At 26.0% G+C, this 22,456-nt stretch overlaps 1 protein-coding gene across 3 annotated transcripts in view; it reads left to right on the top strand.

The window, feature by feature from the left end:
* The window catches only part of LOC136977433 (GRAM domain-containing protein 4-like), a 147,831-nt gene that overhangs the window by 52,036 nt on the left and 73,339 nt on the right, over positions 1–22,456 (top strand). For all 3 annotated transcript variants that reach the window (XM_067272920.1, XM_067272919.1, XM_067272921.1), the window contains exons 5-12: positions 160–299; positions 5,232–5,412; positions 9,105–9,130; positions 13,826–13,917; positions 19,242–19,333; positions 21,048–21,093; positions 21,204–21,272; positions 22,004–22,047. In XM_067272920.1, coding sequence (XP_067129021.1) covers positions 160–299; positions 5,232–5,412; positions 9,105–9,130; positions 13,826–13,917; positions 19,242–19,333; positions 21,048–21,093; positions 21,204–21,272; positions 22,004–22,047 — 690 coding nt within the window. The remainder of the gene's footprint in view (positions 1–159; positions 300–5,231; positions 5,413–9,104; positions 9,131–13,825; positions 13,918–19,241; positions 19,334–21,047; positions 21,094–21,203; positions 21,273–22,003; positions 22,048–22,456) is intronic.

Here is a 22,456-nt window from a genome sequence, read left to right as displayed (position 1 = left end):
AATATTAACATTATGAGTTATGAAAATTTGAAGGGACTTGTGAAAAAGTACATTAAAAATGAAAATGCATTAAATTGGAAAATGTTAAATCGAATTTCTACTGTATATTTATTTTATTAAAAATGGTTAAAATGTCTCATGAGTTTACTATACAATTAGATTAAGAAGATTTGTTAGAAAAGATAAACATAGTGAAAAAAGTAAATCGATAGATGTAGGTGAAACATCTATGCCTCTAATTCAAGAGAAAGAAGAATGGATTGATGTAGCAAAAGAAGTTACAGAAGATGATAAAGATTGTATGTATGTCATTTTTGTTCATTTATTATTTCATTTTATTTTATTTTTCAGTGTTTATTTAACAAAATAAGAATTTTAGAAACAATAAATAATAGTCTTTGATGATGATAGTAAAAAAATAATCATTTTAGTATATATTCCAAAAGATAGTATCTGATTTTCATTGTACAGATTTTATAGCACATTAACAATAGATTATATTTTCTTGATTATCATAGCAACATACTTAAGTGAATGTTTAGACTGCTTGCAGTTCCATTAGAACTGGACAGAACAAACAAAAAAAAAAATCACAAAACTGATTAAATGGCATTTTCATTGAAATGAATCTATATAAAATGGAATTGCACACTAATGAAATTTTTGTATATTTTGAACATTATTATTATTGTACAGGTTAATAATGCTTAAGCATCTTCCTGTGCCCAAACTTTTCTTCTCCATTCTGTTCAGTCTTGACAATCCTCCTCTGTCAGTCCTTTTGTGTTCTATAGCTTTTGTTACTTCTTCTATCCATGTGGTCTGCTGCCTTCCTCTCCTCCTTCTGCCTGTCAGAATCCATTTCATTATCTGTTGTGGTCATCTACCTTCTTCTATCCTCCGAATATAGCCATACCATGTTAATTGTTTGTTATGGATATAATCAACTATAAAGTTTTGATAATCCATTTTTTTTCCCTAATTTCCTCATTTCTTACTTTATCTAGTTTTGAACATCAAGCAGATCTTCTCAAAAAGTCCATTTCTGTGGTTTCCAATTTAGATTTAAATTTTGAATTTAATACCCACACTTCTGTTCCATATGTTATCACACTTAGAACTAATGATTTATATATGTTTATTTTTGTTGTTTTAAAGATTTATCCCATAAGATTCCATTCAACATTCTTATCATAGATCTTCCTTTCATAATTCTGTCCTTAATTTCAATTTCCATCCGACCATCATTAGTAACTTTTGTTCCCAAATATTTAGTCATCACATCTTTTAATCAGTTCAATTTTTCCATTTTTTTTCAAAAAAAAAAAAATCATGTATGTCTTCAGTTCCAGTTACCATATAATTTGTTTTTTTCCATATTTATATTTAGTCCCCTGTTATTGTATTCTTCTTTCAGCTTTCTTGTCATATATGTTAAATCATTATAATTGTCAGCTATAACTAATTGGTCATCTGCAAATAATAATGTATATACAGTATTGTCTCCAACCATTAGACCCATACTACTACATTTTCTCTTCCATATTTCCATAGCCTTTTGAATGTAAATTTTATATAATGTTGGGAAAATACAACAACCTTGGCATAAACCTTTAGTAACCAGAAATCCTTAAGATAATCTTGTTGCTATTTTAATTTTAACAATAGAGTTATGATATAATTTTTTAATATTATTTATTATTTTCCTATTTATTGTTGTGTTATCCAATACTTGCCATAATTTATAATTGGTATACTATCGTATGCCTTTTCTAAGTCAATAAATAATAAATGTGCAGCTTGATTTCTAACAACTTTTTTTCCAATTATTTGTCTGACACAGAAAATATGATCAAGTGTGGATCTTCCACTCCTAAAACTTGCTTGTTCCTCATTTTCCATATCTTTGTATTCCCCTTCTAAGTAATATTTCAATAATTTTCCATATATCCTGCTGAATGTACATGTAACAGTAATACCTCTGTAATTCTTACACTCATCTTTTTTGCCTTTTTTGTATATTGGACAACAATTATAAATTTTTTTCATTCAACGTATCCAATGTATTATTGTATAATTCTGTGCCTATCAGCATAGCATTTTCAGGTAGTGTATCAGAAGATGTTGTTGCAATTAAATTATTTTCAAAAAGTAAACTCTTGTAGTACACTACTCCATCTTTTAGCCGCTGCTTCAATACATCACTGTATAAATAGTTATCATCAACAGTTTTTTTTGTCACAATGTGAAGAACTTGCTTTGCTTGATGACATTTTTTTAATTATAAAATAATTTTTCAAAATAAATTTCACTGTACAAATACGTCTATTCTTGTCGAAATTCAGAAACGAACGGTTAAAGAGTGAGTGAAAAAGACTCTAGACCCATGTTCAAATCTGGCATAAGTAGCTCTCTCTCAACTTAAAAAAAGATGGTTTTCAAAGTAAAAATATTAGACTTGGAATAGTAGAAATTAAATTAAAATGAATAAATAATAAAAAATATTTTAAAAAATCAATAAATAATAAAACATAAATGAATGAGTAAATAAATAAATACATTATAAGTATATATGAATTAAAAAAATGTATACACAACAAGACAATCAAGCCCAAGCACGCAAGCGTATGAGTCAGGAGTGTTACTACTCGCTCCACAGCGTGCTCAAGCGAAAGTACATGTAACTTATATATAAAGTGCTAAAGAAAACTTTAAGTTCGTTTTTCTTGATTATATTTGAGTATTGCACTTTAGTATTTTACAGATAGTACACTCACATGGTGTACTACATCTAACCAAAGATCATCAAAATCTGTTTCCCCAAAGCCATAGGGTCTCCTTATAAGATTATTTTAAAATGTACAGTTTATGTATCTGAAGAAGCTTTAAGTATTAAAATAAAAATAATTTGTTTTATTGGTAGAAAAAGTTTTATTTAGTATGTAGGAGAGAAATTATGAAAGAAAGACCAAGATTTAAAAAATATGTTCTTCATGATGAATTAAATATAAAATTATATACTAAAATACATCTGTAAAAATTCCATAAGCAAGAAGAGATTAAAATAACAATCAAAAATCATAAAAGTTGTATATACATGCTTATCTTTGTTTACTGTTATGATTATTTTTGCACCTTGATGATAATTGTTACTTAAAAGATTATAACCTCATAATATGTTTATCTTACTTAAAATCTTATATGTACAAATTTAATTTTTATTATTTTTGATTAATTTTATTCATTTATTGTTGGTTACTTTTATTCCTTTATTTTGTAATTAAGTTTTATTTAGATTAATTTTAAATTGTAATTTAATATTTTTATTAATGTATTAATTTGAATTTAAACTGTTATTTTATTCTACAAAACTTAATTTTACATTCTGTTACAAGAATTTGTAACTGAAACTGATCTAAAAAGCTCAAATGCTTTTACATATAATTTTCGCTTCTTGAAAAATCAATGTCAATTTAATTTTACAATAACATAATAAATGACTTCTTCTAATAACACTGTAGTGCGTAACACAGAGACACAGACTAAAACCTTCTGTTACGATCACATACGGCACCTGGAGGCATGGGAGATATATAAAGCCAGCGTCAAAGACACCTGCATCAACTTTAAGGACGGGGACTTGGTCACGCATGCATGGAGGTACCTGTTCGAAGAATTTGAACAGTGCCAGGCAGAGGGGTGAAACGCGACAGGTATGTTATTTATTTTATGGGTAACACCGTTCTGGTGGTCTGGTGGGGATGACTTTTAGTTCTCAACCTGAAGAAGGCCTCAGTGGAGGCCGAAAACATTAGTTGGTTCTCTATCGTATACAACACTGAAAGGTTTTAGTTTGTGTCTCTGTGTTAATTCTACAATATAGTCCCATGAACTTTTCAATTTAAAGAAAATCAAAAGTACTGTGTGAAAAACAGTACTCACATCAAAAACCGATAACTGGTGCAAAAACTTCCAAAAAGCAAACATTTTCGGCTCCCCTTATGGGATCTTCGTCAGGCTTATTTATGTTTTTCGTTGAAACCAGATTCGAAGATTTTTAAAACTATAGCGTGCTTTCCTTCCAAATAATTTATAAAAAGGAAGCAATTCACGCGCCGTTATGAAAAGATATAATTGGCCGATGGGGTCGCGTCGAGTGCACGTCATCATAAAATAACTTTTACTTATGAGTATATTATTGCGTCATTCCCGATTCGTCCTCCAATAAGCACTGCATGCTGTGGAGAGGTTTTTTCTTCTTTAAAATTAAGGCAGATTGCAATGCAGGATGCATTAATTTTAAAGAAGAAAAAAACCTCTCCACAGCATGCAGTGCTTATTGGAGGACGAATCGGGAATGACGCAATAATATACTCACAAGTAAAAGTTATTTTATGATGACGTGCACTCAACGCGACCCCATCGGCCGATTATATCTTTTCATAACGGCGCGTGAATTGCTTCCTTTTTACAAATTATTTGGAAGGAAAGCACGCTATAGTTTTAAAAATCTTCGAATCTGGTTTCAACGAAAAACATAAATAAGCCTGACGAAGATCCCAGAAGGGGAGTCAAAAACGTTTGATTTTTGGAAGTTTTCGCACTGGTTATTGGTTTTTGATGCGAGTACTGTTTTTTAAACAATCCGGTGTGCTGAGGGAATATATTAGTACTGTGTGAAATAAAATATATTATTTACAGTTTGCAAGTATTTAACTTTGTTATTTAATTCTTTAATTATTTAAGAAAACTTATTACATGTTTACATTAGACCAATGTATAGCTTTTTAGAATGTTTTGATAGCATTGAAATTTTTTTTTTATTTGTATAATAACTAAGTGGATGAATTTGTTGATAAGCAATAGTTAAAATTAAATTAAAATTTAAAATTAGTAGACTAAATTAAAATTAGTCTACTGTATAAACCTTTCTTTTACTCAAAAAAAGAAATTTATTAACAAAATCACTCACTCAGTTTTTAATGAAAATATGACATGATTAAAGTTGTACTTAAGATTAAATTCAGTAGAATAGGGATTAACAATTTAAATCATTAGTATATCATTATAACATACCTAATGGTTTGCTCTGTTGTAATTAGAATGATCATATATTGTTCTTTTTATATTTAAACACTTAATGAAGTTATGTACTGTACATTTTAAATATTTATTTGTATATGCTGTATTGTTTGAAATAAAATTTGAAATAATTTTATAATATTTTTCAGTACGTTTGGAGACACCAACAGGGTCTCAACCATCTCTTGACACAGACCTTGGTTGGTATTGTAATATAAAAGCAAGAATACATAATTGGTTTTATGAATTATTAGATGATTTTACGGAAACTATAGTGGAAGAGGAAGAGAGAAAAGAAGGAGATGATGGTGATCCTCTTACCGTCCGAAAGTAAGCTATATCTTATGAAGATTATATAAGTTCTTTTTGATATGTTTTAAGTAAAATATAATTGTGATTTGATTTGAGAACTTGCATTCTCAAAGCACACAAAGATTCATGCAAGTTAAAATTAATTATTTCATAGAAATACATTAAAATTCATTCTGTGTGTATGTAAAAAATGATTAATGTTATAATTTTTTTTACTTATTTCATGTAGATAAATTACTTTTTTTTTATAATTAACTATAATAAAAGTAAATGAAAAACTGTTAAAAAAGTTTGTGCACTGTATCATAAAATGAGTTTTCATAAAACATTAATGGCTAGTTTTTTAATTCTACATGAATGTAAAGTGTATTATTTGATTTTTACACACATACATACATACAAGAAAGACATCAGCCGTACATGAAGTGTTTAGCTGGCAGAAAAGAGGGTAAGAGAAAGGGGGGAAGAAGGAGGGAGAGGAGATAGACAGTAGAGAAAGGTAGGATCCCTCTGAATGGCATACATATGGCTACAGTACGCACTATGTTTGATGTTGGCATGCAGTTTTTATGCTGCAAACCCATAGTCCCTCAAAGGGTCTAAAAGAACATTAATAATTGAGTGCCACCATGAATAGCTAAGTGTAGAAGTTAGTGCCAAGTGGCTGTTAGTAGGAAGACTTATATCTACTTAATACTAATAAAACTGAATGCAATTGCAAATCTAAATACTGCTTAACAGCTAGACAGACAGCATGAAAAGGAAATGAAAAGGATTTTTACACGCAATAAAATTTATTTACTATTACTTGTATTACTCATTATTGCTTATTAATTGCTACAATTAGTCATCAGAACTACTAAAAACACACTATATTTTTTAATAATTAAACTGAAAAATGAAAATTGTGGAAATTTATAAACAAATATCAAAATAAAAAATGACAATAATTACTAATAATTATATAATAATACAAATAATAATTACTTAAAACAGACAAGATGCATAAATATGATAGTTCCTTAAAATACATCATTTTATTATTATAATTATTTTAATATTTATTTTAAAAATTTATTTAAAATATGCAATAATTGTATGATTTAACAATTTTATATAAAATAATTACATATTTATTATTCGTGTTTAATTAAAAATCAAATTTTTGTTTAAGAAATACGCTTTAATAAAGACATTTTTTTATTAGAAAAATGTATATTGAAAATTTTATTTACTTTGGAAATTTGCTTTTTAATTAAAAACATTATAATTTATGCTTTTAATTAAAAACCAAATATCTAAATGCCAGATTTTATTAAAAATTCAGGTTTAGTTGTTGTTTTATATTACTTTAAAATATTTATGAAAATAAATTTTTGTTTTAATCAGCTTTATATTAAATTTTTATGTAAATATTATTTTTCATGTTTATATTTATTGTTTTGTATATATGGTTATCTAAGTAGCCAAATATTCATAGTAAAATTTTATAATCCATTACATAATCTCTAGAACTTTATAATTTTAGGAATCTTTAAACTGTTTGGAAAGATCATGAATATCAAATTATTCAAATATTTTTTTAATTGATATGTGATAAATTCATGTTATTATATCCAAAAGTTATCTTCAAGTTTTATTTGTAACTAAATTTTCTTTTAAAACATCAGCTGTAATATTTAATTATTTATAAATTGCTGAAGGAACAAGCTTAAAAAATAAGCAAGTGTTTCTTTTTCTTTATTATATTGTGATGAGAGGAAACAGATCAGATGACATCAAATCATTGATTTCACAATTATAGTATTTTTTATCTAATGTCAAGTCAGAAAAGTCTTATAGAGGAAACATTTTGACAAATTATTTCTTGATATTTATCCTGTTAAAATGAATCTGAAAAAAAAAAAAAAATGATGATTATTGTAAATTCTGATATCTAAATATTTGAGACATAGCATTAGCAAAACATCTGTGTGGCTTATGGAATTGTGTTTATTCTCAAAATCCGTTTGATCAATTTTGATAAAACTTTGCCATTTTCCATTAATTGAGATGAGGAATCCATAAATGTAATGAGTGTCCATTAAATGCACAAAATGGGAGTCTATGACTTTGTTTTCAATATACAGAGGTATTAAAGTGACAATATCCATGCTCTCTGATGTAATTGAGCAAGCTAACAGAATTTAGATTTTGTAATAACTTATCTTATTGTTATTTTAAATTAAATTTTACCTACTTTTATTACTAAATTATATTTTTATAACCAAAAATTTTTATTATGTATTTTATTAACATCCAAAAATTAAATTATTTGCACTTTTTAAATTTATCTTTATATAGATTTGATCATTTTGTATTGATATTAAATGAATTTGTGTTTAAGACATTAAGAAAAACTACTTTTTAATTAATTAATTTGAGAAAACAATCATAAAAAGATAATATATAAATTGTATCTTCAATATAATATGTAATATATATAAGAATATAATAATGGAAACACATTTCATTATATTTTCTGCACTAATAGACAAAAAAAATTACTTTCAAATATTCATGTAAGTTCAAATTTTAACTATTTACTTACTTATATTTAAAATTTTTACTTATATGAATATTGAGGAATAATATTTTGATTAAATTAAATGAAAATATCACAAATATAAATTTATTTTATGTTCACTTCAAAATAATTTAGTATTTAATTTAATACAATTTTACACTTATTACTTTATTTATTATGATAAAAATATTTTATCTAGGAGAAATAATTTGAGAGAAGCACATTTTTCTTAAATTTATATTACTGTATTTTTAACATCTTTCTCTGTTATTTTGTCAAACCCACATATCTCTTGTTTGATGTCAAAACTTTAAAAACCAGAGGGTTTAGCATATATAAGTAATTTCCTGTATTAAAAAGTAAATTCTATTTAAAATAGCTTGAAGTGAAAGCATCTACACAATATAAATGAAAAGAGAAAATAATTTAAATTATTTTCAGATTTATTGTATTGCAAAAATATGGATGAGTATTTTACATCAAACACATTATAACAACTAAATTTGTGTTTATTTCTAGAAAAATTAAGAAATATTTCTATTATAATATAATAAAAGAATACAAAAGTGTCTTGAGTCTAGTAAAATAAATAATGTTTTTTTTTTTTTTAATCTTCATATATTGATGATGAAGACTTGTAATTATTTGTTGTTAGTGGCTGGAGCAATTTTATTATTTTATTTCTGAAAACACACCAGAGTAGAATATTAGCATGGAAGACTATTAATCAACAAATTTTTTTAATATTCTAGAAATAGAAAATAACTATCTGTATTTTTTCTTTTTTGTTCACTTTTATTTTCAGAAAAAGATCACAAATTTAATTAGTAATCTTTAAAAATATAAATTATAAAGTACTCAACATTAGTAATAAAAAAGTATTATTAAGTAGTTTAAAATAATCATTAGATAATTTCCTTATATATAATTTGTATTGAGTCAACTCAATACAAAGAGTACTGTGTTGTAAAACTAATATTAATAAAAGAAATCTTAATAAAATTGGCATTTACGTTAACAGTGATTATTATTAGAACGCATTAAAAAAGAAATTTACTATGTTTAATGTCAATGTTGTTTTTTAACACTAATAATTTATTTAATAAATATCGAGCAAAGTTTTTATTGTATTTTTATTTTTCAGATTAAAAGAAAATATTGTGAGGTTTGGTAAGTATGAATTATATATATATTTGTGTGTATATTCATACATATATGCATGCCTACATACAATTTTAATTAGTTAAGAATCTGTTTTAATCAGAATATTAATAAATTAACAAAATATTTTGCCTTGTAACACATTGAACAGTGTTGGTTATAATGATTAAGAATAAAATTGTATCAATATAATACATATTTTTATTTACTTAAAACAAATTTTAAGCAGTTTAACTATTATTTATCAAAATTAATTATCTGTAAATACAGATATTAATGTAATTTTTTTTCCATTCATATTTATGCATTTATTTTGGAAAAGTTATAGAATAAAGCATCATTTAAATAAAATAATGATTTATTTTATAATTTTCAATCTGCAATTTCACTTAATTTTTAAAAACTTTTTCTTTTTCTTCAGAATTTGTTGTTATACAGGGCTTAAAGTGACTCTCTTTTTTAGCTTTTTTAGCTTTTTTTCATAGCTCCTCTCTTTTTTAGCTTTCTCTGAGAAAAACTCACTTTTTTAGCTTTTTTCACTTCCCATGTGAATTTTTTTTTTTTGTAAATGTGCTCAGGAGCGAAATAGTGACCGGCACATCCCCGTATGCCTTATGGACCGTGCGCGACATGATAAGGCACTGTCATATACACATGTAGTGTACTACATTTATATAGACTAACAAAACGAGGAGCTTCCCAAAGCTTGATACTCTGCACATGCTGTAGGAATTTGCACATGGGTTCTCCTTGCTTGTATCCTTGTGAAATACCGATCTCCGCGGCGCTTCGATATAATCACGCTGCATTAAGACATAAGTACACTTCTAGTTTGGCATTAAGAGTGATTTTTATACAGCATTATTTTTAGCATTTGTATTTATTTAATACTAACAGTAGAAACTCATGTTTTAGCAACGGAAAATCGTATAGAACCCAATACTTTCTGAAGTAAGTTGCTAAGCAAACTTCTTCCCAACCGCCTGCTATTCTTTAGCTTAAACGATGACATTTACTCGTTTTTGACTACCGTAGAAAAACCGAAAAAATAATTGTTGTTCGATAATAAATTTGATTTCTACTGTTATTATTAAAGAAAACATTGTAGGACACTCGTTTCAAAGCTTGTATCTTTCTAGCACTCTGTAAAATTAAAGATCGAGCGAATCTCGTGCCAGGAAATACAAGATTTTAAACTAATATCTTAAATATTAATAACTTCTGTAGAGACAATCTTTAGACAAAGACAAAAGTTTGGTTTTAAGTGGGTGCTTATATATTTGGCATGCACCATGGTTTTCTGCATTCTAATTGTGTCCTTCATTTTCCATTTCGACAGAAACTATAAAACTCTTCATGCACGTGCGCATTCGAACAGCTGCAGTCAATCCGGCACCAAATTAAAAAATTAATTTGTAAATATTTAGCGTCGAAAAACCGCTATTTTCACTTTAATCTAGCTTTTCGATATGCTTCTAGTCGAACTCAGTCAAAAAATTAATTTAATTATAATTTATTGAAGATTTTAATATTTTAATATTAGAAAGTAATTAGCATAAATTACATGGTGTCATGTCTCATCTTCGCTCCCGTTCAAGTTTATTGTCCTATACATGCGCCGATGTTTGTTTTTACTTCTGCTGGGGTTTTATTTCAACCTCGACCATTTGGTTACGCAAAGTGGGGAGACGGGCATCATGTGATCACGTACCTGACTTTTTACAAGTTTCCTTACCTCGAAAGAAACATATTTTTTCTTGATTTTAATTATTATTAATTAACGTTTTTGATGGATTCTTATATCTTTGTATTATCTAAAGTTGCAGATATAGATGCGTAAAACTTTATTTAAAAAATTGTTTTTCTTATATTTTAAAATTCAAAAATAAATGAAATATCGGAAATGCTAAACTATAAGTACAGTGTGTTTTACGTTATCATTGCGAACAGATACAGCCAATTATTTTATAAACGTATTTATTATTTCAATTTTTATAAATTATTTAATTTGATGCAACGTAATCAATTAATTACTGTGGCGCGTTAACATGGGCGTAGCCAGGAAAGGGCATGGGTGGGCACACCCCCCAGTTAACCTGGTGCCCTCCCCAGAAAATTACAGCCCGGCCCCCACGCAGTTAACTTGGTGTCCCTCCCCAGAAAATTACAGCTTCTACTAGGCCCCCATAACAACACGTTAATTAATATGGAGGCTAGACTCGATTCAATTACTTTTTCATTTCAGACGTTAATTACAGTGTTATTTTAATGTAATTTTATACATAATGTATGTTTATTATAATTAATAAATCTATATAGGAATAATATCTGTGTCTAATAAAACAAAGCGATTATAAAAATGAAAAGCGTGCGTTCCATCTCGATCTTTTGTAAGCGAAATTTTATGATTTTAATTTTTAAAAAATGAGATTTTTATTTATAATTTCTGTAATTTGATCTATAAGAGCAAAAAACTAAACTTATCAAATATCAACTCTCTGTAAATAATTTCATCATTTACTTATTAATGTCAGATTTGTTAAATTTCATGGGATTGTATTATTTTTCAACTTCAGGGTAGTAGAAAGCTTTGTATATTTTCTCCCATAAAAGTAATAGACTCTGCCAGTTCCCCACTGTGAAGGACAACAAACTGCTAAATGTTTAATTACATTGTTTTCATAAACTCTCTTCTCTGTCAGTTGTGGGTCGAATGACTAACAAATTGTTTTATTGTATTCAGGGGAATAGATTTGGAGACTAGTATTACCAGTAATGAATGCTGTAATTTTATTTTTAATCATTTAAAAAATATTGATAAAATTACCAAATAAATGATTGGGTCACAATTACTAGTGGTATTGCTATATAACAGACATGGGCAAATGCGACTCCGAGAGCCGCATGCGGCTGCGCATTTTTGAGTTTTATGTGGCTCTTGCTGAAAGTGTTAATTTCTGCCTTTTATTATTATTTTTACAGTTTTATTTCCACAATTTTGTGAAAATATGTTTATTAAAAAAATTCAATACTTGTTCTATATTATATAATAAAATCCAGGTACAGAACTGCAGTACAGAATAGAAAAGTACAGAACCGCGGCTCCCATGCATTTTGCAAAATCTACATTTCGGCTCCCACTTTTGCTTGCCCACCCCTGCTATATAATGAACATGCAACCCCCTGATTCTGCCAGAAGTTGTTTTTTTTCTTCTTTAATTACATTTTTTTTATGAAGAAATCAAAAAATGTACCTTGAAATAAATGGCATTTGAAATTTGGCATGTTATATGGAAACACATTCTGGTAGTTATGTTACTATTCCATTTGCTCTGCTGTGTAACGGTGGGACTTCTGTACGGGGCACATGAAAACTTAATGCGGGCCTGTTCTGGCTTAATGCAGTCTTACTGGTCAATTTTCTGGAGTATAAACTCAGCCTAACTATTTTCATATTTAATCTTATCAGTCCACTTAATAATCAATCTAATATCATATGCAACGTTATTGATACAAAATATGTGTGTGTTTGTGTGTTTTTTAATAATGCCTGTTTTCGTTCATTTTAAGACTATTAGCTTTTTCAGCTTTTTTTCACTCTGAACTCTCTTTTTTCACTTTTTTTTATTGCCATGACTGCTTTAAGCCCTGGTTATATTAAAATTGTATAGTGAAAAAAGCTAAGAAAAGAAATTAATGTTTAAAGAGAGGATTTTCTGTTGTTAAGTATTTAAAATTTGATATGTTAATGTAAATAAAGTGGTTTATCAATGTTATTTTATTGGAACTTGCAACAATGATGTATGGACAAATTCATTTTATTTTAAATTAATTTTATATATAAGTTTATAATGGGCAAAACAGGATAGCTGCAACTTAGAAATTTTTTAATGCAAATTTAATTTTTAAATTCTGAATGTGAATGTCTTGAAATGTATCAAAAAATTTATTTCCAATAATTAATATAATAGAATAAATCTAAATAACTTTTAAATGATCCAGATTTATTTTTGCTGTTAACTAATAGAAAATACAATGTTTTGCTTTTAACAATTATGACGTATTGAGAATTGTGGGAAATATATTGAGAAGAGCATTTATCTCAATTTTAGTAGAGAATACGTAGCAGTATGAGAAAATAAACTTTAATTTTTTGAGATTGTCAATGAAAAAGGTTGAAATTCTCATTTTTAATCTTTATTGGATTACTTTATTGGTTGACAATTTTGTGTTTTAGGCTGAACTTCATACAATTTTTGTAAGTAACAAATATGAATGCAAGAAAAATACTCTCTCTGTTTCCATTAAGTTGTTGGCTTTTATTATAGACTTTATACTATGAAAATGAGTTCAAGAAAAGTAATGCTTTTAGCTAAGTCAGTTTAGTGAGGAAAGCTTCATATTGTAAATTCTACCTAATAATTGTATTAAAAATTTCAACAATTCAAAGCAAACAAAAATATTTTGTTCTCAATTTAACTGTTTAATCAGAATATTCAATAAATTTACTTGAAAAAGTTTAATATTTAAAAATAAAAAATTAATATAATGCAATACTGGAATGATACACTTAATAAAATAAGAAATGGAGAAATAAGATGTTTTATTATATTAAATAAAAAAAAATTAATTTAAAATTTTAAAAAAACATTTAACTTTTATATCAAATTTTGCTTAATTCTTATATTTTAATTTGTTTTAAAGGAAATGCTACGAAGCCCATTTCCAATATGGTTGATAATTTAACATCACTTGTCAGATGGAAGTCCCAGGGTACAACACTTTTGGCTTTCTCTGTAAGTAATATTTAAGATTTATACAGATAAATATAAAAATTTCATTTATAATTAAGAATTATATAAGATAATTCATTTTATTATTTGAAGAATGAGTATTTTTTGGTTATACGTTATTTTTTCAAAGCATGTATATTAAACATTTTCATTTATAAACTCCTAAAGTAACATTATTTAATACAATATTCAAAGCAATCTTTGAATTGTATATGGAATTGAATATTTTACACTTATGCATACATATGCAATTGGTTACAACTTGTGAAATTGTTATATTAACAAAATTATTTTTGAGTTAAAAAAAAAAGAGTTATACTCACTGTTAGTATAGTACAACAATTAAATATTAAATAATAATGTAATATATAATACTGTAAAAGGCAATAAACATGCTCTATATAACAATAAGTAAGTTTATATGTGTATAACTATAACTTGGATTCACATTATTAGTGCTCCAGATATAAAAACAAAAATAATTTTCTTCAGAGCTATTTTGTTGTAATTATTTTAATTTAAATTCTACAATAATGTTAAAATGAATTAGTAATAAATTGAAAATAAAACTTAACAATAAAAATAAAGTTAGTTCCACACAAAGATTGTAATATTTACTCAATATGATTTTTGATTCCTTTGAATGTGACTGACTGACTACTTGTGTGTGTCTGTGTGCTTGTTAGTAAAATATAATATTTAATTAATTAAAATATTAAATGTTGATATACGTTAACCTTTGTCTGGCCGGTAGCCTCCCTTAGGCATATATCACATGACTATCCATTAACCTGTCAGCTGCGCACTCGATAATCTGAAACTACACCGCTGTTGCGTACAGGTTTTGTGGTTTTTAAAGTGGTTTTTCAATTTGCGATATCTCGCTTAAAAATTGTAGTAGATATAATCTGTTTTCAGTTTTCTATCACGTACATATTACACTTTACGATTGTTAACTTCAAAATATTATGTACGTTTAAAAAAATTAATAAAATTTAAGATTTTAAAATATTTAAAAAAATCGTTTTTTTTTATAAATTTTCCATTAATTTGTTACATACGTTACTTAGACATGTATATTTTCTGTCAAATAAAAAAAAATTGCAGCTTTCTAAATCAACGTAGAGAAATAATACGGCCTATAGATTATAACGCCGATCGGCGTGGGGGGGTGGTGGCCTTTCTAAATCTAGGTCAATACACTTTTATTACTGATGATGTGTATTTGATTCTATTTATACGTTATTTAATTTATTGTACTAATAGTAGACTATAATAAGCGATTATTACTTTATTATATTAACGACTATACATGTATATCTTATGTATTACGGAAGTACCACCATAACCGGAAGTACTTTGTTTTTTGAAAGATTTATGGCTGAATGGCTTAAAAAACAAGCTTATTTGTTAAATAGGATAAATATACATAAAAATTTATTAAATTCATGCTAAAAGTAGATAAGAATAATGATTTATAATTGTTTGTTTACGTTTGTAGCTGACAATGTAGCTCGAAGTTGGTATAACTTTTTCCAAGAAAGTTCCCACCCCACAAACCCAAGTCAATGCTTATTGGTCAAAGGATAGTCATTTAGCTATAATATACCAATTAGAACTTAACGGGCATGCTAACTAGGATTTTATTGTCAAATGAACAAAAGAAAGGTCTCCCATAGACTTAACATGGAATGGAGGAGTTTTGTGCCTAAATTTAAAAATACGGGGTGGTAACAAATATCTTATTCGTTGAAACAGACTTAGTCTATGTAGATAAAAGCCAATCAGTGCTTAAATCGCCACCAACTAGTTAATTACGAAAGAAAATTGACAGTTACTCCAACTGGAGTACTCCGCAACAATTTAACGAAAACTGGTTACTCCAATAGCAGTACTCTGCAAACAACTGGTTAATCATGATGTGAGTTTGCCCTTAGACATAAATAAATTAAAGAAGTAATCAAAAATTTGATTAATTTGTGTTATACTCGAGTTTTTCAGTGATCTTAGCTTTGATTCGCTCTTCTGTATGTTGATTGACTTTGTTTAAGCCAATAAGTGTTATCACCCCTGGGTTATAAATATTTTGGTAAATACATTCCTTACCTCATCTACTAGTACTTTATCAATTAACAGGACTTATTTACAATAAGTCCTGTTAATTGATAAAGTACTAGTAGACAAGATAAGTTTAAATTAAGATAAGGACACAAAGACATATTAACATTCTCCTAACATTCTACAGTAAATCTCTGCAGTTAACTACACAGTTGGCTGAAAACAATCAAAGGGAAACTCTTCTAAAGTTTTATTAGGTATCTTTTGTCTTTGTTGACATTACTTTAACTAATTACAAACTTGTGAAAGAAAAAAATTGCCGCGAAAATCCCAGCCTCCAACCTTCGAAGTAAAATGTAAACAATCGCAATAAATTCGCTTTTTAAATCGTTTTTTAGCTCTAATTAACTAATTTAATGCACGTAGACATTAAATTAGCTAATTTGACAATATTTAAGTGAATAAATATATTTTTAAAACTATCTAGCAATAAATATTCTCGGGAAACTCCACCTCCCTATAGTAAGTCTAGGGAAGATGTTCTTGGCTTTAAAATTTTTCTTTCTACACCTATTATGCTCTAATTGGTAACTTATATTATGACTGAATCAACTTCAATGAATGAGTTTTTTTTTCAGAACCATCTGGTTGGGATTTTTCCACAAAGAACTAATCCACGTGATTAAAATCAGAATGTAAACAAACATTAAAAAATAGCTATATTTTTCATTTTAGAGCCGTAATTCTATTAGTTTTCATGTTATTTGATTTTACTTAGACAGGAAGATTTCTTATCAAAAGCGTCCAGCTGAAAATTTCACCGAGAAACTCATTACTTCCGAATATTGCGTAATTGCAGGAAAAAATTAACTAATCACTTATTTTAGTGTATTATTGTATAAAGCATTGAAAAAATATAAAAAAAGTGTCAAATATTCACTATTTTAAGCAGAAATATATGTTGATAAACTTTAACGCATAGCTTTACAATAACAATAGACTCCTCTCCTGGCTAAGTAATTAGAGATGTAGTGTAAATAATGGCAATAACTTTTCCCCTGCTCTAGCTAGAGAGCTGAGATTTGTTCTGTTTAAAAGAAGATAGATGTGTCTCCCTAATAGATGTACAAAGTTTAGTGATTCTCTGTAAATTAATTTTTTTTTCTTTTGTTCATAAACTTCAAATTTTAATATTATTTTAAATTTGTATTAAACTAAAAATTAAACAATCATAAACTGTAACATGTTTTTAATCAAACACAAAAAACAGATTAAAAATAGTGCAATTTTGAAGCGAAATATTTCAATTTAAAAAATTATCCAAAAAATGCACTGCATGACGAATTCCACTCAATTATTTTCTGCAGATTGCCAGCTGGGAAAGGGTTAAGTATGCAGTATTATGTAGGCTAATTTTCAATCTTGGGAACCATGCCTCATTATCATTTTTTACATTCAAATTACAACAAGAGAACCAAAATACAACTACAGTAGAGCGTCGATAAGTGGAACCAATTGGGGACTGGGGTCCTTCCAGTTAATGATTTGTTCCAGTTTCCGACTTTGTACGAAAAAATACATTAACCTGTCCGATGTTCAAATTTTTCTCCGTTGCGTATAGCTTCCTGTTGAATTTTTCTCCGTTGCGTGTCGCTTCGTGTTGAATTTTCATCGATTTTAAGCCTAACGAAAATTTTTATAATAATCATCGAGGCTATCGTATCGTTAAAAATTATTTCTGCATTTTGTACAAACAAAATAAATATATTAAAGAATATAAAAAACATGAAAATTATACTTTAGAAGTAAATTTAGTATCAAAAACATTCGATTCAGCACGACACAGTCCGACTGAAAATCGTTCCACTTTCCGGCCATTCCACTTACCGACGTTCCACTTATCGACGCTCTACTGTATATCATAAACTGGGTACAATCTGTATAAGTATGAAACATAGTGGGACAGAGAAATCTCTGTTCCACTATACAACATTTGGCTTGAATATTAACCTATTCAGTATTAAGTATGAAACAATAGTTTAAAATAAGTGTTTTGAATAATATGACATATATTTTATTTAATAACCTATAAGTAATGTAATGAAGTAATTTTTTTAAATTGAATATGTATGGCTGTGTAATGATAGAAAGAGAAATCCAAATTTTAAAATTTCAAGACACACATGAATTAATCAAAATTTTACATAAAAATTTTCTTTCATGTATGACAATAAAATATTTACAAAAGAATGGAATACATGATTTTATTTTAAATTTTTAAAGTGATTATTACAGAACTTAAACACTATTACATGATACCATTAATATTTAATCAGTATAGAAAAATTAGAGGGATATGCTGAGTTTAAAATAGTGATTTATGCTGGGAATTAAATTTATTGATCAATGCAATTTTTATTTACTATGAAGTTGCATCAGTTCTATGAAAGCAGTTTATGTAGAATTATCATGTCAATGCCAAGAATTAATTGAATATCTAAGTAATTTAGAATAAGTTTTAAAAAGCTAAATTTATAATCCTTGCATTTGGATTTATGAATATGAAAATGTTTGGGTAAAAATTGTGGAATATATTTTTATATATTATAATTTGTGATGCCAATAATTATATACTTAAGTCTTATTTATTTAGTCAGATTGTCATTTGAATTGAGTGAATATATTACATATTAAAGATTTTCTTTTATTCTATATGTTACTTTAATAATTCATTATTAAATTTGCAAATATTAACAATGAAATCATACAAAATGCAAATGTATTCATAAAGATAGTTTATTCAAAGGTGATTTAAATATATTTTGAACCTTTGTAGTTTTTGTACTAAATAAAAATAATTAAACTTAACAAATATTATAATGTATTTTCTACAACACAAAAAAGAGAGTTCTTGATTAAATTCTCTTTCATAATTTCATTTTTATTTATATTTAAAAAAAAAATTTTTAAAGATTTTAGCAAATGTTTGAATAAACCTTCAATATAGTCTTAAATTTTATTTAAAAGTTTTTATAATAAATTTAGGAAATCTGAAAACTGGAATATTTAAAATAAAGAAAATATAATCAACACTGACAATTTTTATCTTTTGTTACTGTTGTAAAAATTTGAAAAACTATTCTGATTAAAGTTTGTTGAATTTTGTATATTCTGTTTGTATGTATTTATAATTAAAATCAAATAAATTTTTTATTTATAATACGTTAATACATATTTATTATTATTATTGTTATTAATTTATATCATAGGTATACATGTATACTATGTATCATGGTTGGTTCCTTCCACTTGTATTATTTCTTGCCCACTGTCAACTTCTGCTCAATTATATTAAGAATAAGTAAGTAATATTAACATTTAAATCATATCAAATATGAATTTAGATGATAACTTTATCAATTTTTAATTTTTAAAAAATTTTGAAACAGTAAAATTTTCAAATGTTAGAATTTTTCACAATATCAACTTATTTAAATATATAATCAATATTTAAAATAACAGTTTTTTATTTCAAATTTTGCCTTGAATTTGAAATAATGTAGAAAATTTTTAATCATAAATTATGATATGGAACATTTTTAAAACTAAATTGAATACTTCAACTAGATATGAAACTATTTACTGACCCTATCCTTTCTTGATGCTCACAGTCATATGGAAAATTCCCTTTCATATTCAAGTACTTTCAACACTTTGGACTTATTAATCATCTGTCATTGGGTAATATTTTACTTGTATTAGATGTAATTACATAATTAAAAATATTATCCTGAAGATAGATGATTAATGAGTATGAAAGTACTTAGGTAAAGGAGAGAATTTTTCCATATCATTGTAAACTTCAAGAAAGATGTCAGTAAATAATTTTATTTTTAAAACTTTTAAGTATCAATTATTATAATTATATTATTTAGTTTTTACTCATTATAACAAGAAATTTATCAATTTCAAACCTCAATTTTTCAGTTACTATTTTAATTATCAATATTTCATTATTTATTTTTATTTTATATCAAATTAAATTACTTTTAATTTAATTTGATATAAAGTTGCTTTTTATTGAAAAAGTATTATAAATGTAAAAAAAATTCTGCTAATGCTATTATTTTAAAGTTTTAGTTTAACTATTATTAAAGATTGCATATTTGCTATTTATATATTGAATATAAGCTTATTTCATGTGATAGAACTAATTTATGTAAGTGACTTATTGTAATTTGAAAGCAAGTGATACAGCTACCTTCTTAAATTTGCTGCTATTATGATGGCATGTGTGATGCAAAGTTTGAAAAAAAAAAGTAAATGTTAGTACAATCAGACTGAATACGAGAGTAGATTTAAATGCATTTTAGCAGAAAATCACAACAATAAAAGATGTACTGTACAAATACTGTATTTCTCTGTTTTGTATTTAAAATATAATTTTTAATTTTAGTTAAATATTTTAAATCAAAATAGTTTTCATAATTATTTTTGCTAACCAGTATTGGAGAATTTGACAGAGGAACAATTTCGATTGAAGTGATATCCTTCATGAATGGTTTCCAGTTCTGTTATGCAACAACCCGAAATGGGGTTGTGACCCATAGGTTGAGAAACCTTGTATTAATGTAATCATCAAATTCCTAATTAATTTTTACAAGTGATGATTTAAAATTAATTTTTTAAACAGGTCGATTTAGCATTTGAATTATTGCATTAATTAAATCTTAATTATATTATTCAGTAAAAAATATATTTTCATATTTAAAAAGAAAAAATGAAAATAAATATGAAATAATTTTAAAATTTAGAAAATCTAAAAATTTATACAGTAAAACCTGTGTTAAATTGGTACTGTGGGTATCCATTTTGCTGTTTTTTTCAAGTTGTTTTTTCACACAGAAAATTGTTCCATTCCAAAGAATTTTTTCCATATAAGCAGTTTTTATTTTATTCAGGTTCCATTTTGAGCAGGTTTTACTGTAAGCACTTTATTCCAAGTTTGAGAAATTATGTATTATATATATTTTATAATTTAATTTAATAAAGTAATTTAAGGTTTATTTATTCAGAGGATGGTTTGTTGGTGTACATTCGTTAAAAAGAAATGAACAAGATGTAAGTAAATAAACTTTTATTTTTTAAATACATATATATGTATTTGTAAATTCAAAATTAATTTTAAAATTTTAATTTATTTCACTCTATTTTTTCCTCCAAAATTACAGGATCAAGAGAGAGATATGGGAGTCTCTGATAAATTTCAATTAGTCCTTCATGTTGCAAGGAAAGTTCAAGTAAGTCTACTATTGTCAGATAATATATTGTATACATTTCTATTATAATCTATTTTATAAGCAATAATTGTTTCTCTTATTTGCTATAATTCTCATTATATATTTTCTCTGTTAATGATACATATATGAGATCTTTTATCTAAAATACTCCAAAAATTAATTATGTTTTGAATTGATTACAAAAATAAATATATATTATTTCAACAAAACAAATAGATACAATGACATTAAAAAAAGAAAAGCAAAATCAAAAATTAAAATTTATTAGGTCTAATTTATTATTAGTGCTTATTTCATTTCATGTAGTTACCTGGGTGTTAGTGACTTCTCTTTAAATATAAGCCAAATCAAAAATACATATAAATTTTTAATGAAAATTTTAATTAACATTTGGTAATTAATGTAATATTATTAGCAATATAACTGTTTGAGAATTGTTAAGTGTTAATGGATTAGCATTATTAATGTTTATAATGCCTAAAATTTAAATATCTCTCAAATTCTAGAAATTGTTTTTTTTATTAAAAAATAAATCTAAATTTCCAAACATTTTAGATTTAAAAAATTTCCCATATAAATTTTACTAGTTGATTTCCCATATATATATTACTAGTTGATTAATTGTAAAATTTAATTAAATATGAATTTCCTTTCGTTGTACTTAGTATAAATGAAATTGTTTATGCATTTATTTTACTTTTTAAATTTTTTAATTATAAATTAACTTTCAGAATCAATCTGGACACATTGCTGATTGCTGTGAAAAAATTAAAAAGTGAGTGTGAACAAAATGATAATTAAAACTGATACATGTAGTGGATTCTCAAAAAACTAGTCTGTTTTAATAGTGAATTTATCAAATTTAATTTTACTTAAAATTAGTTATTTTGATATAAATAATAATTTAACTAAAATTTCTAATATAGTATTAATCTTTTTTTTGCTAAAAACAATTAATACTATATTAGAAACTATATTACTATAGTTGTCGGAGTGTTGTTTGTTTGTATTTATTATTAAAAATTATAAAGTTTACATTAATATTTTAATAATAAAACATAGAAGAAATTGTTGTCTGATGTTTGTTTCTCTTAAAAGACTTAAGTGAACTTAATTTTAAATGAAATTCTTATTCTGGAATAAAAAAGCTGAAAAAATTTTTATTAGATTTTATATGAACTAAT

This window comes from Centruroides vittatus, unplaced genomic scaffold, assembly GCF_030686945.1.
Source record: "Centruroides vittatus isolate TY-2023 unplaced genomic scaffold, ASM3068694v2 contig_459, whole genome shotgun sequence".
Taxonomy (NCBI): domain Eukaryota; kingdom Metazoa; phylum Arthropoda; class Arachnida; order Scorpiones; family Buthidae; genus Centruroides; species Centruroides vittatus.
The sequence above is the reverse complement of the archived record's forward strand: the minus strand, read 5'-3'. Positions and strand labels throughout refer to the sequence as shown.